This window comes from Engraulis encrasicolus, chromosome 3 (genome assembly GCF_034702125.1).
Source record: "Engraulis encrasicolus isolate BLACKSEA-1 chromosome 3, IST_EnEncr_1.0, whole genome shotgun sequence".
Lineage (NCBI taxonomy): Eukaryota > Metazoa > Chordata > Actinopteri > Clupeiformes > Engraulidae > Engraulis > Engraulis encrasicolus.
Window position 1 is genome coordinate 41463931 of NC_085859.1, and position 17500 is coordinate 41481430.

Sequence of the window (17500 nt, forward strand, 5' to 3'; positions counted from 1 at the left end):
ACAACAGTCATGTATGCCAAAATAATATTTTTTCGCTTACATTTTACTTGACGCTGGCGTCATACGTATGACATAACAGTGTCATAATAGTGTCAAAACAGTGTCATGATGACACAGTCATGGGCGAGTCATGATGATATGATGACAGTGTCATAAATGTTTAATGGGCACAGTGCAGTGCATGACTATGTAACATACGTATGACACACACACACACACACACACACACACACACACACACACACACACACACACACACACACACACACACACACACACACACACACACACACACACACACACACACACACACACACTAGCGACTTAGCAATACGCAGCAGTAGCAAAAACAATAGAGGCAGGCAGAGACATATGGATGGTCAGCAGGCTCCACTGCCACCCACACACAGACACACATACACACACACACACACGCAGACACACACACACACACACACACACACACACACACACACACACACACACACACACACACACACACACACACACACACACACACACACACACACACACACACACACACACACACACACACACACACACACAAGCTCACATCTACAGGAAGGAAAGAGGGGAGGAGACGTGAAGCAGAGAGAGAGAGTGTGCAAGGGCAGTGGAAAGAGAAAACAATGTACGTAAAGAGTCAGTAATAGAGATAGAGAGTGATGAGGTGCAAGAGTAATAGAGAGGGAGGGATGGGACCAGGAAGAGATGGATAGAGTGAGTCATATGGAGAGACAGCAAACAGAGAGGGAGTAGACGAGGAGATGGTGAGATGGAGAGACAGTGATGATGGAGTGATGGGGGAGAGACTGATGTTAGAGTGAGTGAGTGATGAGGACAAATTGATGGGGAGACAAAGCCCTGCACTGGCCCCTACTATATTGGCTGCCCTTGTCTCCTAATGCAAGTCACTGTTAGAACCCAGAACGTAATAACTGCCCATAACGTAATAATTTGGGCCCATTTGAAACATAATAAAGACCATAACGAAATAACTTGCTCATAACGTAATAGCACTTCCCTACCCATAACGTAATAACTTTATGCCCATAACATATTCCGTATTTCACGGGACGCTTGGCAACCCTAGGTAAGTAAGAGCCAGGTACAGTTGCCAAAAGAGCCACATATGGCTCTCGAGCCATGGGTTCCTTACCCCTGCTCCAGAGAATGTATAACACTTGTCAGAGAAGCAAATGGAGAGAGGGAGAGAGAGTACCAGACAGATAAAGACTAGTGCAGTGTAGTGTACGATGGGGTACCTTTCCTCCGGCGGCGCCCCTAACAGAGAAGCAGAAGAGGGTGGAGGGGTGGGGGTTGCCCTCCAGGGTGAACTGCCCGAAGGCGGCCGCGTGGCCCTCGATGGGCTGGGAGACCTTACGCTCCACCGAGAAGAGCTGCATCGCGCCCACCACACGGTTTTGCTGTGGGGAAACACAAATACACACTTTAAATTACATTAACCCATTGATGCCTAAAGCACTTTCAAAAAAGGCTGCTGAATGTCTAAGCACTTTTTAAGAAAAGTTGCCCTCAGCCTATACAAAACACAATATCTCAGCCTCTGAAGTCTGAAGCACATGAAAACATTCCATAAGTTGCATTTAAACGCTAAGACCCTCATCTAGCATTAGAATGTGTTCATCAAGCTCTAACATAAGAAGATTTTTCATAAAATTGTCTCAAATCTCATTACACTGAATGTTGCGTCATGCAGCTCCAGGCACCAGGGACAATGTTGTGCAACGCAACATCCAGCATCAATGGGTTAAATTACAATACATTACATTTGACAGACGCTTTCATCCAAAGCAACAATCGAGGAGAGATGCCAAGTAGGGTTAGTTTAGTACAGTCAGAGATTATTTAAGGATATAGAGATATGCCAACATAAAAGGGTTTCTATGGGCACCTAACGCGACCAGGTTCCGGTCTGCCTAAAGGGGCGTGTCATAATGCTCCTACAATGAATAGAACAGTCCTTAGGTCTGCCTAGGTCTGCCTAAGGGGGGCCATAATAGAACCAGGAAACAATGGGCCAATGGAACCTCTCTCTCTCTCTCTACTCTCTCTGGTACAGTGGTCTCCAAATGGCGGCCCCTCGGGCCAGATCCGGCCCAGGCATGGCAAACATTTGGCCCGCCATGAGTTTGGAACAAATGAAAACATACGTGTGTGCTATTTGTGACGATACGTTTGAGCACTTTGTTTGGACCGCAGCCTCATTTGTGCTGCATAATTTGGCCACTGGTTTAGTACTTTAGTACAATTACATAAACACCCACACGCACGCACGCACGCACGCACGCACGCACACACACACACACATGCTGCATATCCGCAGTGCACGGCCACCTTACCTGTGCTGAGATGCCGATGAGCAGGAGCCATTTCTGCTGCTCGTCCGTCCTGTAGTTGATGATCTGGCAGCCGGCCAGGCTGGCGTGCCGGTCGAACATCTTGACGGGCTGCGAGTCGCCCTCCATGCTCCAGTGGTACACTGCCGTGTCCGTCACCTGGAATGTGGACATAGGGTCTCACTGGCCTCATTCACATGAGACATTTCATTCAGAAGGAGCTCAAGTCAAGTCGGTTTTATTGTCAATTTCTTTACATGCACTGGTCATACAAAGAATTGAAATTAGGTTTCTTACTTTCCCATGCAGACATTGACATTATTATTGACTTTAGAAATAGAGTAATAAAGTAATAAAGCTCAATTGAATTACGAATGAAACTGAAATTCGCTTTGAGAACATCATGTAAACGGAATGAAATGAAATGAAATTAAATTAATTCGGAATTAAATGAAAGAGCCATGTAAACTTGACAGAAATTAACTCTAAATTGTCATCAATGTTTTTCTTGTGCTGTCACACAGAGCCAGAGTGTGCGATTCTGATCTCCAGAAAAATCGTGAACTCCACCCACTTTGTCGGACCCCAGTCAACCAGTAGCAAACCAAGGGAGGCAGGTCACCCATGCCGTTTGGGAACTGTTTATTGTTATACTCTCGGTCTGACCAAGTCACGATTTGACAGTCAATGATAATCAGGCTATCACGTAACTCACCAGGCCAATGGTGTTGACGGAGATCCACTTCCAGAACATGACTTCGTCCTGAGTGTAGGCGGGGCTTAGTTCCCATTGGAAGGCATTAGTAATTTTTATTTTTCAATACTAAGGGGGCTTATGATGAGGTCAAGGTCGTTGGGAGGTTTATGATGAGGTCAAGGGAGCGTTTGTTCCAAAAAAGGTTGAGAACCACTGCCCTTGGGGATGATTATTAAGGCATGTAGGTAGGGCAGTATCTAACTCACCAGGCCGATGGTGTTGACGGAGATCCACTTCCAGAACATGACGTCGTCCGGCATGGTGTGGGCCTTCATCTTGCTCTTCATCTCCATGTTGAAGATCTGCAGCGTCCGTGAGGCTGCAGGTGCATCATGGGAAGATAGATCCAATAAGGGTCAGTCTGAACTGAATTTTAGGGTTCACATGTTGACCCCTATTACAGTACATGCCTGACTTGTCTGTACATGTAAGGTAACACTTTATCATAATAATGGATGCATAAAATGTATTTGAAATATATGTAATTATAAATGAAAAAGAAAATAAAAGTCCGCAACACTGTTAAATATTTGGGAGCATTGGTTTGGTATTTTGGTCCAGCACCTGTGCCACTGATGTGCGCGCATTCTTTGACTTTCTAAATATATGTAATTAACCATTGATGAACAAAACATTATTATAAAGTGTTACCAAGTGTTATAAAGTGTTTGAGCAAAATCGATCATTTGTTAGGCAATGATGTACTGTATTAACAAATATGTTCATTGCCAATAAGTCCTTTCATTGACAATTGACATGATAGTAAGGAGGATCCAGTAGGCCCTTGCTTTGTTTTAATTACAGCAACACATGTCATATAAGTCACTTATGGAGACAACCACTGGGCATGTGTTAATGGGTAACATGTGAACCCTTTTCTTAAGTGTTACATAACAAACTCCCAAAACCATTAATTTCCCTCGCAAACTTTCCCATTTTCTCCACTAAGTTTGCCTTTGAGCTTTTAATATATTTTATAAGACTCTTTAACACTTTCAGTACATTGTTGTGGGATAGGCTTATTTCAGCATTTCACTCTTTAAGCCCTGATTTTAGTTTGGGATGAAATAGAGTGAGCACTCTGTGATTTTTGTATGTCTTCGTACGGTACATGGAAGTTTAATATCATTTTAGGAATGATTATAAGACTGCACCATTGCAGTCATTAAAGTTGGAAGGTGCGCTAGTACCCATCAAGCTAACATACTCAGATCAGCCAAAAGGTTCTACATTTTCATTGCAACCACAGACTATGTAAATAACAACAGGGCTTAATGTGTGAAATAGCAACCTGCCACTTCAATAATAGTTTAAGTAAAATGTATTATTCTTTGAAATAGAATGAATCCATGCTCTTAGCACTTTTACTAGTTACTGGCAAAAGTATAAAAAGCTAAAGGTCAATGGGGCAACGACAAAGACTAAAGCCACACCCTGGCAGGTTGCAGAGTCATTTAGTACAGCTCAATGCTTTTCTCCTCCTCATGTTGTAGACGTTCTATCTCTGCCCAGTGCTCTTTTGTTAATTAGTGAGTGAGGAGTGTGTGTATGTGTGTGTGCGTGTGTGTACATGTGCGCTTGTGTGTACTGTATGCGTGTGTGTGTGTGTGTGTGTGTGTGTGTGTGTGTGTGTGTGTGTGTGTGTGTGTGTGTGTGTGTGTGTGTGTGTGTGTGTGTGTGTGCGCGTGCGCGAGTGTGTGTGTGTGTGACTCACTCTGACCAGCTGAGGGTGACTCAGTACTCCTGTAAATGGCCTCATATAGAGCTTTTCCTCAGCATTGCCTAGGGCTGCACAATATATCGGAAATGTATCGAAATCACGATATCAAGAGTGGTGTTATGCTTATCTCGAAAATGACTTAATTATCGCTAACAAGTAAAACATTACTCTGCAGTCTGAATATCAATAAATGTGCAAGAAGCCCGCCATGGCCAAAGCCATGCCCTCAACACAGACCGACAAATTAGTGACAAGAAAAACACACGGCTATATTTCTAAATATTGTTTTAATATCATTATCGATGTATTGCATGCTGTTATCGAGTATCAATTATTTTTCTCATATGAGGCTTTTCCTCAGCATTGCCTCAACCTTCCCACAACCTTCCTAAAACATCCCTACAACATTCCTATCAGGGCTCTAAGTTGACACCTGCCAACCGGCCAAATGCTGGTGAAATTTCAGCCACTTACTAGCCACTTTGACCCATTAGTGAATGTGTGTTTGGCTAGTAAGTAAGATTAGATCTACCCATTTTGGCTGGTGATGTAAAAGAGTAAATTAGAGCCCTTATTACTATCCTTGTGGAACCCTCCCATTGAGTCTCATTCTAACACAACTAAAGAATCCTAAACTGTGCCCAGAACAACCCGATCCAAAATATTAGCCGATACGGCACTACTCGTTTCAGACTTACCCTGGTACTAGTTACCCATTAGCAAAATAACCAAGAAAAAATAACCCTTCACCCCTCACCCCCAAAACACACACACACACACACACACACACACACACACACACACACACACACACACACACACACACGCATGCGCACGCACGCGCACGCCTGCGCACGCACGCACGCCAACACACACGGACAAACGGACCCACACACACACACACACACACACACACACACACACACACACACACACACACACACACACACACACACACACACACACACACACACACACACACACACACAATACCCCTCTGAGACCAACTTGCCCTCACTCTTCCTCTTCCTCTGTTGCTGCACCTTAATTTACAGCCTGACTGCCTTGGGGGGTTCAGAGTTAAATACCTCCCGTTTTATAACACTACCTCCCCTGGAGTCTTAGTATTCAGCACCACTCATTTAAAAGAAACTCCCCCTCAGAGAATAGTCCCCCAGAGCATCAGTGTTGGATTTGACCCACTTTAGAAGCCCAGAGCGCATGCACTGTCTGATGATCTCATTGCAACCCATCACAACACCAACACTGTTTTATTTCTGTTTTACTTCGTTTACATTTTCAGCGTTGCCAATGTTGAGGTAGTTACATGTTTTTGTAAATCTCCTAATCGATCAATAGTGTTTAATCTCAATTGATACAGGATGTCCATTCTAAAGATGTTTCATCTCAGGAACATGGTATGACAGTGATGTCACACCTACATGGATGGGTAACACTTGACTTGACGCCGGTGTCATAGGCATGTCATAACAGTGTCATGGCACAGTTATGCACGTGTCATAAACATGATGTCCATGTCATAAACATTTTATGACTGTCGGCCTTAAGTGACATTCGGTTATGGCAAAGACAACCCAAGGTTGACACATTTTGTCAAAAAGATCTAAACGCAATTCAACATGATTTATTGGAATGTAAGCTGTGGCTGTAAACACAACATCAACCCAACGTTCTCTCTCTCTCTCTCTCTCTCTCTCTCTCTCTCTCTCTCTCTCTCTCTCTCTCTCTCTCTCTCTCTCTCTCTCTCTCTCTCTCTCTCTCTCTCTCTCTCTCTCTCACACACACACACACACACACACACACACACACACACACACACACACACACACACACACACCACAGTGGCCTCAGAAACCAGAGCAGTGAGCTTGGTGTACCGGGCTGACCACAACCCTGTCATTATAGCATAGGAAAAAACACACACACACACACACACACACACACACACACACACACACACACACACACACACACACACACACACACACACACACACACACACACACACACACACACCAGGCCCAATGCCATGGGTTGCTCAAACATAGCCACTGCTGCAGTTGGCAGGACGTCATGCCTGCCAGGAGCACATCTTTTGTTGGTTACTAAATGAGGTACTGCAATCTATCTATCTATCTATCTATCTATCTATCTATCTATCTATCTATCTATCTATCTATCTATCTATCTATAATATCTTGCCAAAGATTGGAGCTTACACAAACATGACCGGACTCTCAGATGGGTACTTACACACTGGTTTATTCAATTCAGTCCTATGATACATATTGGAGGTACGAGAGCGCCACCAGTTGGTGTGGTGTGACACAATATGAAATACCAAGACATCACAACTCCTCCCCTCTTATTCAGTTACCAGGAACCCAAAAGAATGATCTTGAAAGTATTGCTCCGGAACTTTAACAGTAGCATTACATCTGTAACTAATCCAACCGTTTTGAACATAATATCCTAACTTAAGGGTGAGGGTAGACTGCCTCAACACCTTGAGTGTGTCAGGGGATTATTGTGCCCCATACTTGAGACACCACTCAGTAACTAAACATTTCAGAGATCATACCAGGCAGGTTGTTCAAAGGGTCAGTCTGTCAGGTGGTTTGCACACCCGCCTTGGATATCTGTTCAGTGATGGCTGGGGTGTTGCAGGGTTGTTGTGCGTGTCTGACTGACCTGAAGGTGGTGAGCTTGTTACCGTCACCGGGCTCGCTGTCTCCGACGCGTCACCGGTGTCAGGTATGGCCGGTGCCACGACTGCAGTTGCAGGCGCCACAGGTGTTGGTTGTTTCTCTGCGGCGTGCTGCACGATGCTGGGGTGACAGGCCATCATCTGGTCTGCATGCCGATTCCATTGCTGATTTGACGCAACTTCAACTTGGTATGACCTTGGGCCTGCTTGCGATGTAACCGTACCAGTCATCCACTTTTCCTCCCCTCTCCGATAGTCCCGGACAAGCACTGGGTCTCCCACTTCAAAAGTTCTCTCTTTAGCGTGTGCATCATGGTGTCGCTGTTGGTCCTCTTGCGCTCGCTCCACCACTGCTGACACGCTCGGTTTCAGCAGGTCTAGGCGGGTGCGCAGTCTGCGACGGAGAAACAGCGTCGCAGGTGACTCTTTTGTAGTGGCGTGGGGGGTGTTTCGGTACTGTAGCAGGAAAGCATCAAGTCGCCGTTGCACCGAGGCTGTACCCCTAGACGACTTCAGAGAGTGTTTAAATGTCTGCACGAAACGCTCTGCCAGGCCGTTCGTTGCCGGATGGAAGGGAGCGGAGCGTTTGTGCGTGATGCCATTTGACGTCAGAAAGTGGGCAAACTCCTCAGAAGTAAATTGGGGCCCATTGTCACTGACTAAGACCTCTGGTACCCCGTAATGACTGAAGAGGCCTCTTAGAACTTCAATAGTTTTTGCAGATGAGGTTGAATCCATCAATATGACTTCGGGCCACTTGGAATGAGCATCCACAATGACGAAGAACATGCGCCCCTCAAAGGGGCCAGCGAAATCGATATGAATTCGCTGCCACGGACCTGTTGGCCAGGGCCATGACTGCAGCGGTGTGAGAGGAGGGTTCTTCTGACCTCGTTGGCACGGTTCGCATCCTTTGCACCTCTCCTCCACCTGTAGATCTAGTCCCGGCCACCACACGTAGCTTCTTGCCAGGGATTTCATCCTAACCACACCCGGGTGTCCGGTGTGGAGTTCGTCTAGGACATGCTGACGTAGTTTGGGTGGGACTACCACTCGATTACCCCACATTAAGCAGCCTTGAAGTACGGACAGTTCATCTTTCCGTGTGATGTATGGGGCCAAACAGCTGTCCGCATCCTTGGCTGGTGGAAAACGACCCGTCAACGCCATCTCGATCACCTGGGAGAGTGTGACATCTGCTTTGGTTTGTCTTTTCACTTCACTGCAGTGAATTGGGAAACTCTCAATGTGTTTTATCAGAAATGACTCGACTGCCCCTTGTGCTTCTTTGTGTTGCATGGGCAGCGGCAGACGCGACAGACCGTCCGCGTTACCATGGTCAGCGGCGCATCTGTACCTTATTGTGTAATCGTGTGCTGCCAAGATGAGTGCCCAGCGCTGTAGTCTTGCAGCAGCCATGGACGGTGTCGCTTTGCTAGGGCTCAAGATTGTTGTCAAGGGCCGGTGATCCGTGAGTAGGGTGAAATGACGGCCATAAAGGTAGGAATGAAAACGTCTGACTCCAAATATTATTCCTAAAGCCTCTCGCTCAATTTGAGCATAATTCTGCTCTGCCTTGCTAAGGGTGCGCGAAGCGAAGGCTATGGGTCGTTCCTCCCCATTTGGCAGTCGATGCGAGATGACTGCCCCCACCCCATAGGGCGAGGCATCGCAGGCGAGTATAACTGGAAGCCTGGGGTTGTAATGTGTCAGTACACTTTTGCTGGATAGCTGTTCTTTTGCTTTTTGGAAAGCTTCATCACATTTCCTGGACCATTCCCACTTCACCCCCTTGTGGAGTAATGCATTCAATGGGTGTAAAAGTGTTGACATGTTCGGGACAAAGCGTGCGTAATAGTTAATGAGCCCCAGGAAGGAGCGCAACTGAGTCGTATCAGTAGGCACAGGGGCCTCTACAATGGCTTTGATCTTGTCGTCAGACTTGTGAAGCCCTACAGAATCAATCGTGTGCCCCAAGTAATCTAGCGAGCTCCTGAAGAACTCACATTTCTCTTTTTGAGCTCGGAGCCCAAATTTTTCAAGGCGACTCAGTACCGCTTCGAGATTCTTCAGATGGTGCACATCATCTTTGCCTGTGATGAGAATGTCATCAAGAAAACAATGCACATTGGGCAGCCCTTGGAGCACTTGGTCCATAATTCCCTCGCGCAGAGGTGATTCCGAATGGTAACCGATTGTAGCAGAACATGCCCTTGTGGGTGGTGATTGTGAGGTATTTGCGAGAATCTTTCTTAACCGGTACCTGAAGGTAGGCCTGTGAAAGGTCCAGTTTGCTGAAACGATGTCCCCCAGACAAGGACGCAAACAAATCCTCAATGCGAGGTATTGGGTAGTGTTCAGCGCACAGGGCTGGATTCACCGTCACCTTAAAATCTCCACAAATCCTCACACCTCCATTCTTCTTCATGACGGGCACTATGGGGGTTGCCCAGTCGCTGAACTGAACCGGGGCGATAACCCCTTGCTGTAGGAGACGCTCTATTTCCGCTTCGACTTTAGGCCTCAACGCATACGGTACCCCCCGGGCTTGACAGAACTTTGGCTGATGGTCTGGCCTCAGTGTCAGTGACGCTTCAAATCCTTTCAGTGTTCCCAATTCCTTGCTAAACACTTCCGTGTGGCGATTTAGGACACTCTCCAGCGTGTCCTCACTTGCCTTGTGCCCTGTTCGCACTGTCTTTATTTCACGCCAGTTTATGTTGATGTTCCTTAGCCATTCACGGCCGAACAGTGGTGGTGCCTCTCCTTTAACCACATATAAAGGCAACTTAGCCCTTTGTTTGTTCAATTTAACACACACCTTCAGCATTCCCTCGGGCTGCAGTAACTCCCCTGTGTATGTTTTCAGAAGGACATCTGTCTTGCGTAAACGTATGTGTGCAAATTTGTCTTTGTATAGTTGACTGGAGATCAAAGATACAGCGGCCCCAGTATCTAGCTCCATATCCACTGACTGGCCTTCAATTTTTGGTTTAATCATGATCATTGACGATGCTGCATGACCTGTTTTAACAGACTTCACTTGTTCTGTGTTCACTGTTGACAACATGTGCAGAGTGAAATCAGAGTCTGAACCTGCAGATGACTCATCTGATGAATTTGCTGCTGCCACTTTATGAATTTTTCCTTTTTCGGCATCTCTGTATTTTTTTTGTTTTATTTGACTGTCTTGTTTTGACTTTGCCTGCTTAGTTTCATTCCGTTTGCTTCTACACACCCGAGCTATATGGCCCTTTTTATTGCAATTGCGGCATTGCTGCTCCTTATAATAGCAGTCACGTTCATGGTGATTCATCTTGCCGCATCGAAAACATTTGTCGCCACCCTGTGGTGCAGACGCGGACACTGCGTGCACTTTCAATGAACTTTTCAAATGCAGGGATTCCCTCGCCACTGTTTCCATTGCCAACGCTACATCTACTGCTTTCTTATAGTCGAGTTTTTCTTCCGTCAGGAGTTTCCTTTGGATAGCCTCATTATTCAGCCCACACACGAGCCTATCGCGCATGGCATCTTGCAAATGGGCGCCAAAATCACAATGCTCTGATAACTTTTTCAAAACAGCCACATATTGTGCAATAGTCTCCCCCTCTTCCTGATTGCGTTTGTGAAATCGGAATCTCTCCGCTATTACTATGGGCTTGGGGGAGAAATGTCCGTCGAGGGTGTCCACTAAATCTTTGTAAGTTTTACTGCTGGGTTTTTCCGGGGCTAGTAAGCTACGCAGTAAGCCATATGTAGTTGCCCCAATGACGCTTAAGAATACTGCCGCCTTCTTTCCAGCGGGAACATCATTTGCTTCAATAAAATGCTCAAACCTCTCGACATAAGTCGACCATTGCTCCGAAGATTCGTCGTAAGCATCAATGTGTCCCAAGAGCGTTGCCATTCTTACTGGTGGTGGTACGGGCAGCGCCTGTGCTTCTCGAGGGGGTTCGTTATGAACAACTTGTTCCTCGATCCGGTTCTCCTGTTCCTCTCCCCCCACTGCTAAAGCTGGGCCCTCTTCATCCGAAACGGACATTAGTGGGTTACTTAACTCGTCGCCAATTTATAATATCTTGCCAAAGATTGGAGCTTACACAAACATGACCGGACTCTCAGATGGGTACTTACACACTGGTTTATTCAATTCAGTCCTATGATACATATTGGAGGTACGAGAGCGCCACCAGTTGGTGTGGTGTGACACAATATGAAATACCAATACATCACACTATCTATCTATCTGTCTGCTGTGAGACATTGGACCGAGACATTTCATTTTCTTATCACATACAGTCCCAGGAAAAAGTTTGTACACCCTTTGAAATTTCTTACCTTTCTGTCAAAATTGGTCATAAAACATGGTCTGATCTTCCCGGAAATCACAAGAAGGAACAACCAGAGTCTGCTTTAACTAATTCAACCCAAACATTTACAAGTTTTCATATTTTCATTGGCCATAAGATGTAAACATTCACAGGACAGCAAGGCATAAGTAAGTACACCCTTGGATTCAATAGGTTTTAACCCTAAGTTAGTCGCAATAACCTCAACCAGATGTTTCCTGTAGTTGCAGATCAGATTAACAAAACAATCTGGATGTATCTGGTCTCCCTCTTCTTTAGAAAACTGCCGCTCGTCAGCAAGGTTTGTGGGATGTCTGGAGTGCATAGCTTTCTTGTCTTCATGCCATATAATCTCAATTGTTTTTTGTCAGGGCTTTGACTGGGCTATTCCAGATTGTGTATTTCATTATTATGAAGCCATTCTGAAGTCGATTTGCTTCTAAAGTATGGGTTGTTGTCACATTTCAGGACCCATCCTCTTGTGTGCTTTAACTGTGTGACAGAGTACCTCACTTTTTTTCTGTAAAATATCTCGATAAACTTCTGAGTTCATTGTTCCACTGATAATAGCAAACTGAAAAGGGCCTGAGGCAGCAAGGTAGCTGCATATAATGATACTCCCGCCACCATACTCAAAGGTGGAGATGATGTTTTGGTGAAGGTGTGGTTCTCCAGTTCTCCTCCCAACATGACACTGTGTGTTCCCCTGAACAATTCAACTTTGGTTTCAACGTTGGTCTACAGAATATTTTGCAGTAATTCTATGAAGCATATAAATGCTTTTTCGCAAACCTCAAAGGTGCAGCAATATTTTTTTGGACAGAAACCCCATTAATTTTAGATTGGCAGAATGAATCCCATTTTTAGCTATTCTTGGTTACATCTCCTCTTCTGAGTATGGTGGTGGGAGCATCATTATATGCGGCTACCTTGCTGCCTCAGGCCCTTGACAATTTGCTATTATCAGTGGAACAATGAACTCAAGTTTATTGTGATATTTTACAGAAAAAACGTGAGGAAGTCTGTCACACAGTTGAAGCACACAAGAGTATTGGTCCTGAAATGTGACAACAACCCATACTTTAGAAGCAAATCGACTTAAGAATGGCTTCATAATAATGAAATACACATTCTGAAATAGCCCATTCAAAGCCCTGACAAAAAACAATTGAGATTATATGGCATGAAGTCAAGAAAGCTATGCACTCCATCCCACAAACCTTGCTGACGAGAGGCAGTTCTCTAAAGATGAGGGAGACAAGATGCAAACAGATTGTTTTGTTAATCTGATCTGCAACTACAGGACAAGTCTGGTTGATGATATTGCAACTAACTGAGGGTTAAAACCTACTTAATGCAAGGGTGTACTTACTTATGCCCTGCTCCCCTGGAATGTTATGACCTTATGACCAATACAAATATGATAACATGTAAATGTTTGGGTGGAATTAATTAAAGCAGACTCTGATTGTTCCTTCTTGAGATTTCCGGGAAGATCAGACCATGTTTTATGATCAATTTTGACAGAAATGTAAGAAATTTCAAAGGGTGTACAAACTTTTTCCTGGGACTGTATATCTATTTCACTTCTTACTGAAGTGTCTTTAGTGAAGTGTGTGTGCTATCATGAACTGAAGAGCAAAGGGTTTACATAAACCTGTTATACACCACAATTCATAAATAAGTTAGCCTGCCTGGCGACGCCATCCTATGTACTCCACCCATAGATTTTGGCTCCGCTGCTAGTCTGGCAAAACCCTCCCAGCTCGGTTCGCCAATCAGCAAACAGTTGAGAGTGGTGACGCAGAACTCACGCACGAAGTCTGTTACTGATTGGTTAAGGTAACTATATTCACACTTTTGGTTTGTTATTTGCATGCTTTTGCGACGCTATATCGTAACAGTCAAGCTAATAAAGCACAATATGGGTTTTACAGTTTTTCTCAATTGGTTTTGTACATTTCTTGAATCTCTCTCGCAATTTGCAAAACATAATATTCATTCTCAAAACAGCTTTAACAAATGGCAAACCACTGTGGATGACCTGCAAAACCACGTATCTTGCTCAAAATCCTTAGTGTGTCTTTCAAAACCAAGTTTTTGTGTCAATGAACGTGTCAGTGCCAGCAGAATGGTTAGTCATTGTGTCATAGGGTATGGACAAGCTAGTCAAATCATGTTGTACACTTGACTAGTACACTCTTGAGGATCTTTTCTGAAGCGAAATGTTGTTTAGATTTGATGGGAAATTATGTAAAATAGACTTTACAATACATTGATCAGATAAGATTGTACAAGATATAGGCTACATTTAGAGTATGACCTATCTATTGACAGGTTTTCTCATTGCAAAATAGAAACAATAGCCAACTCTGGTTGAGGTGTCAAAGTGCGCCCAAAGTGCGAGGTGTCAAAGTGCACCCCTTTTTACTTGTCTCGCAGGCCCATGTGAAAAAAAAATAGAACTGTAAAGCAAAATAAATTTGAATTTGAAATAAATCATGCCTAAATGTTTTGGGGAGTGAGATAGTTTCATGTATTCAGTGACAATGCTTTTTGAGTGATATGACAAAAGCAATTGATTATGTACGAAAAAACTGAGAATTGTACACAACCATTTGCATGGTGATGAAAGCATTTGCTAAATGCCGAAAACTATGAGAAACGTATTTTACCATATGCACAGGTAACAGCAGGAAGTCACAATTGAACAAGAAGTTTTGAGAATGATTGTTTTGTTGTGCGAAATGTACAAAACCAATTGAGAAAAACTGTAATTTGAATTCGGAACTCCAATGAATTTAAATGGCAGAGTAAGATCAGACCATCCCCCACCCTCCACGGAGACAGATTCTTCTTGGCTTTTGCCAGACTGTTTGACCAGTAAATAGCCTACTATGTACCGTAAGTACTGGGAGGTGAAATGAGACGTGCCACCAAACTCACATGAAGGACAGCGAGAGACACACAAAGGATTTTAAAAAGCAAATAAATCTGGGGCAGGCAAAGAGAAACAAAGAAAGACAGAAGTAAGATAAACAAACTCACCGTCTTTGTAAGAGTAGACAGCGAGGAGGAGACAGAGTTAGTGGGACAAAAAAGGAAGGAGAAAAAAGAGTGAAAGAAAGAAAGATGTGGGCAAACTGAAAGGAAGAGTTAGCATTAGCGGCGGTGGGGTTACTGTTATTAGACGGCACTGTTAGCAGGGGTTAGCGACAGTTAGCAATTGGCAGCAGTTTGTGCTAGCCTTTTATCACAGTGTTAGCGTCCCCTTGAAGAGACTTTAACAGTCCCTCAGTGATACATTTCAGAAACACTCTCCCTAACAACACCTCCGGAGCCACATAAACACAGACAAAAACAGGAGCTGCACATTACAATAGCGAGGGATTACGGATAGCACTTCAGACAGATACAGTATAACACAAAACAAAAGGGTAAGGAATCACTGAGGTAAGTTACAGCAGCAGAGAATAGAAACAGACAAACAAATCAGATATCAGAGAACAAAGGTTAGGGACAGGCACACATTTTCAGGAAAGGATTAGGCAACATCTACAAAATAATGCAGGAATATGCTAGCCTATCCACATTATTAGCACACCAACTAACCCAGCCCATTTCAAGATTTTTCATGCTACCACATGTTCTCTGGTCTGCTCACTGACATATACTATAATATGGACAAAGGATGTTCGATTCAAAAGTGAGGCAACCACGGGAGTGGGGCAAGACACGGAAACCGGAAGAAAATCGCCATTTTAGCAATGCATGTTCTTGCTAATTCTTGACGAGTTTCTATTTCATGCAAACGTTTCCCGTCCATTCCAAAAAATCCAACGCTTTGGCTGGCCCTTTATTTTACAGAGCAATTAAATTGTTTAAATGACCAATGATCATTGCTAGTCGGTTAGATAATTTAGCACTAGTAACTTCCTCAAATAGTAACGGTGCCGCACTTGTTACCATGGCTAATACATGTCAGTGTCAGTCATATTGAAACAGCAAATTACATAGTACATTTGGAAGATGTACAGTACTTGAGTGGATTGTGAAGAAACCAATAGACATGAGGTCCAGACAGCTACACTATAGCGCCAGGAGTGTAAAATAGTAACAGTTCGTTCCCAGGCGGTTACATTTGGTTATGCAGAATACTTTAAAAAGCAAGGGAACATTATTGACTACAATACATCATGTTGAGAACTTGCGTTATGTTGAAAACTTGTGATTAAGGTGCATTAATTACCCAAGGAGAATGTTCTATATCCCCTATGGCTACGTTTACAACTCATTCAGTATTAAATAGCTCAGTCGAGTTTCCTTTGATCATTCATTTAATTCTGAATTAAGAAGTGTTTATGACGTTTTCAAAGCGGAATTAAGATTTATTCAGAATTAAAGTCAGATAATTCCGAATTAAATGTCTCATGTAAACGTAGCAAATGTTCTATACAGGTTGGAGATTTTTGTCACTTTGACACTTACATATAGGGAACACTGTGCACCAACAACGTCTCAAAAATATCTGCAATAGCTGACTGTGCTTGTCCTCATAAGTGCACCTCACCCCCCAACCCCCCTACCACATCTCTTGTGCCATGTCCCTGACCCCCATGACCTTTGTAAGCGAGCCCTGCTACGCTAGCATCGCACCCAGCAGTACTGAATCTTGATCAGCTGAGTCAGGCTGGGTCAGCTGCAGTAGTGCCCGGCAGAGGAGGTGGCCAAAGTAAAACTAGAAGTACATACACTTATGGCGCAAGTACAACACTAGCACATTATACTACTGTATATATCATGTAGGTTACACCAGTTTTTTTTTACTTTTTGACTTTATTTATGACAGGACAGTGAAAGTGGTGACAGGAAGCAAGTGGGGAGAGAGAGACGGGGAAGGGCCGGCAAAGGACCCGGGCCGGGAATCGAACCCGGGTCAGCCGCATAGTAGACGAGTGCCCTACCGTTTAGCCACGGCAACCAGCACAGAATCAGGTACATTACTGTAGGACAGTTACCTTGTGAAGTTGCTTCTGTTGCAAGTTAAGCATGGTAAGTTTTGTTTTTTCACTTTGACCACCTCTGGTGCCCAGTCAGGGGAGCACAAGCACAGGAGGCAATGTTGCCAGATTGGGCGGTTTCCCGCCCAGTTGGGCTGCTTATGATGGCCGCCTGCAGGTAAAAATGGCACTTAACAAAAAAAACCCACATTTTTGGCCATAGAAATCAATAGAATTGGGCAGCATTCAGTGCTTCCAGGCGTGTTTTGAGCATTTTTGGGCTGGAAATAATGAGCCTCATCTGGCCACCCTGACAGGAGGCAACAGCATCTCATGAAGAGGGCTGAGGGGAGAACAGGAGCTGGGCAGGTGGTTTTTAGCCAGGCCGTGCCCTCCTAGTGACACAACACCTTCAGCGTTGCTTCTAGTCAGGCTAAGAGCAATACAACACAATTTCTGAGCTCCCGAAAATTGGAAACTCCTTCCACTTTGTAGGGAAGTATACAGCCATTAGCAAACCAAGGGAGGCAGGTCAACTCTGCCGTTTGGGAAATGCTAATTG

At 44.4% G+C, this 17500-nt stretch overlaps 1 protein-coding gene and 1 pseudogene across 1 annotated transcript in view; both read right to left on the reverse strand.

Annotated features, from left to right (window-relative positions):
- The window catches only part of cltcl1 (clathrin, heavy chain-like 1), a 75544-nt gene that overhangs the window by 44481 nt on the left and 13563 nt on the right, over positions 1–17500 (reverse strand). Inside the window, 3 exon segments of the mRNA XM_063195436.1 lie at positions 1287–1448; positions 2385–2540; positions 3345–3457. Of these exon segments, the coding sequence (XP_063051506.1) occupies positions 1287–1448; positions 2385–2540; positions 3345–3457 (431 nt within the window).
- On the reverse strand, positions 7473–10560 carry LOC134446428 (uncharacterized protein K02A2.6-like; annotated as a pseudogene).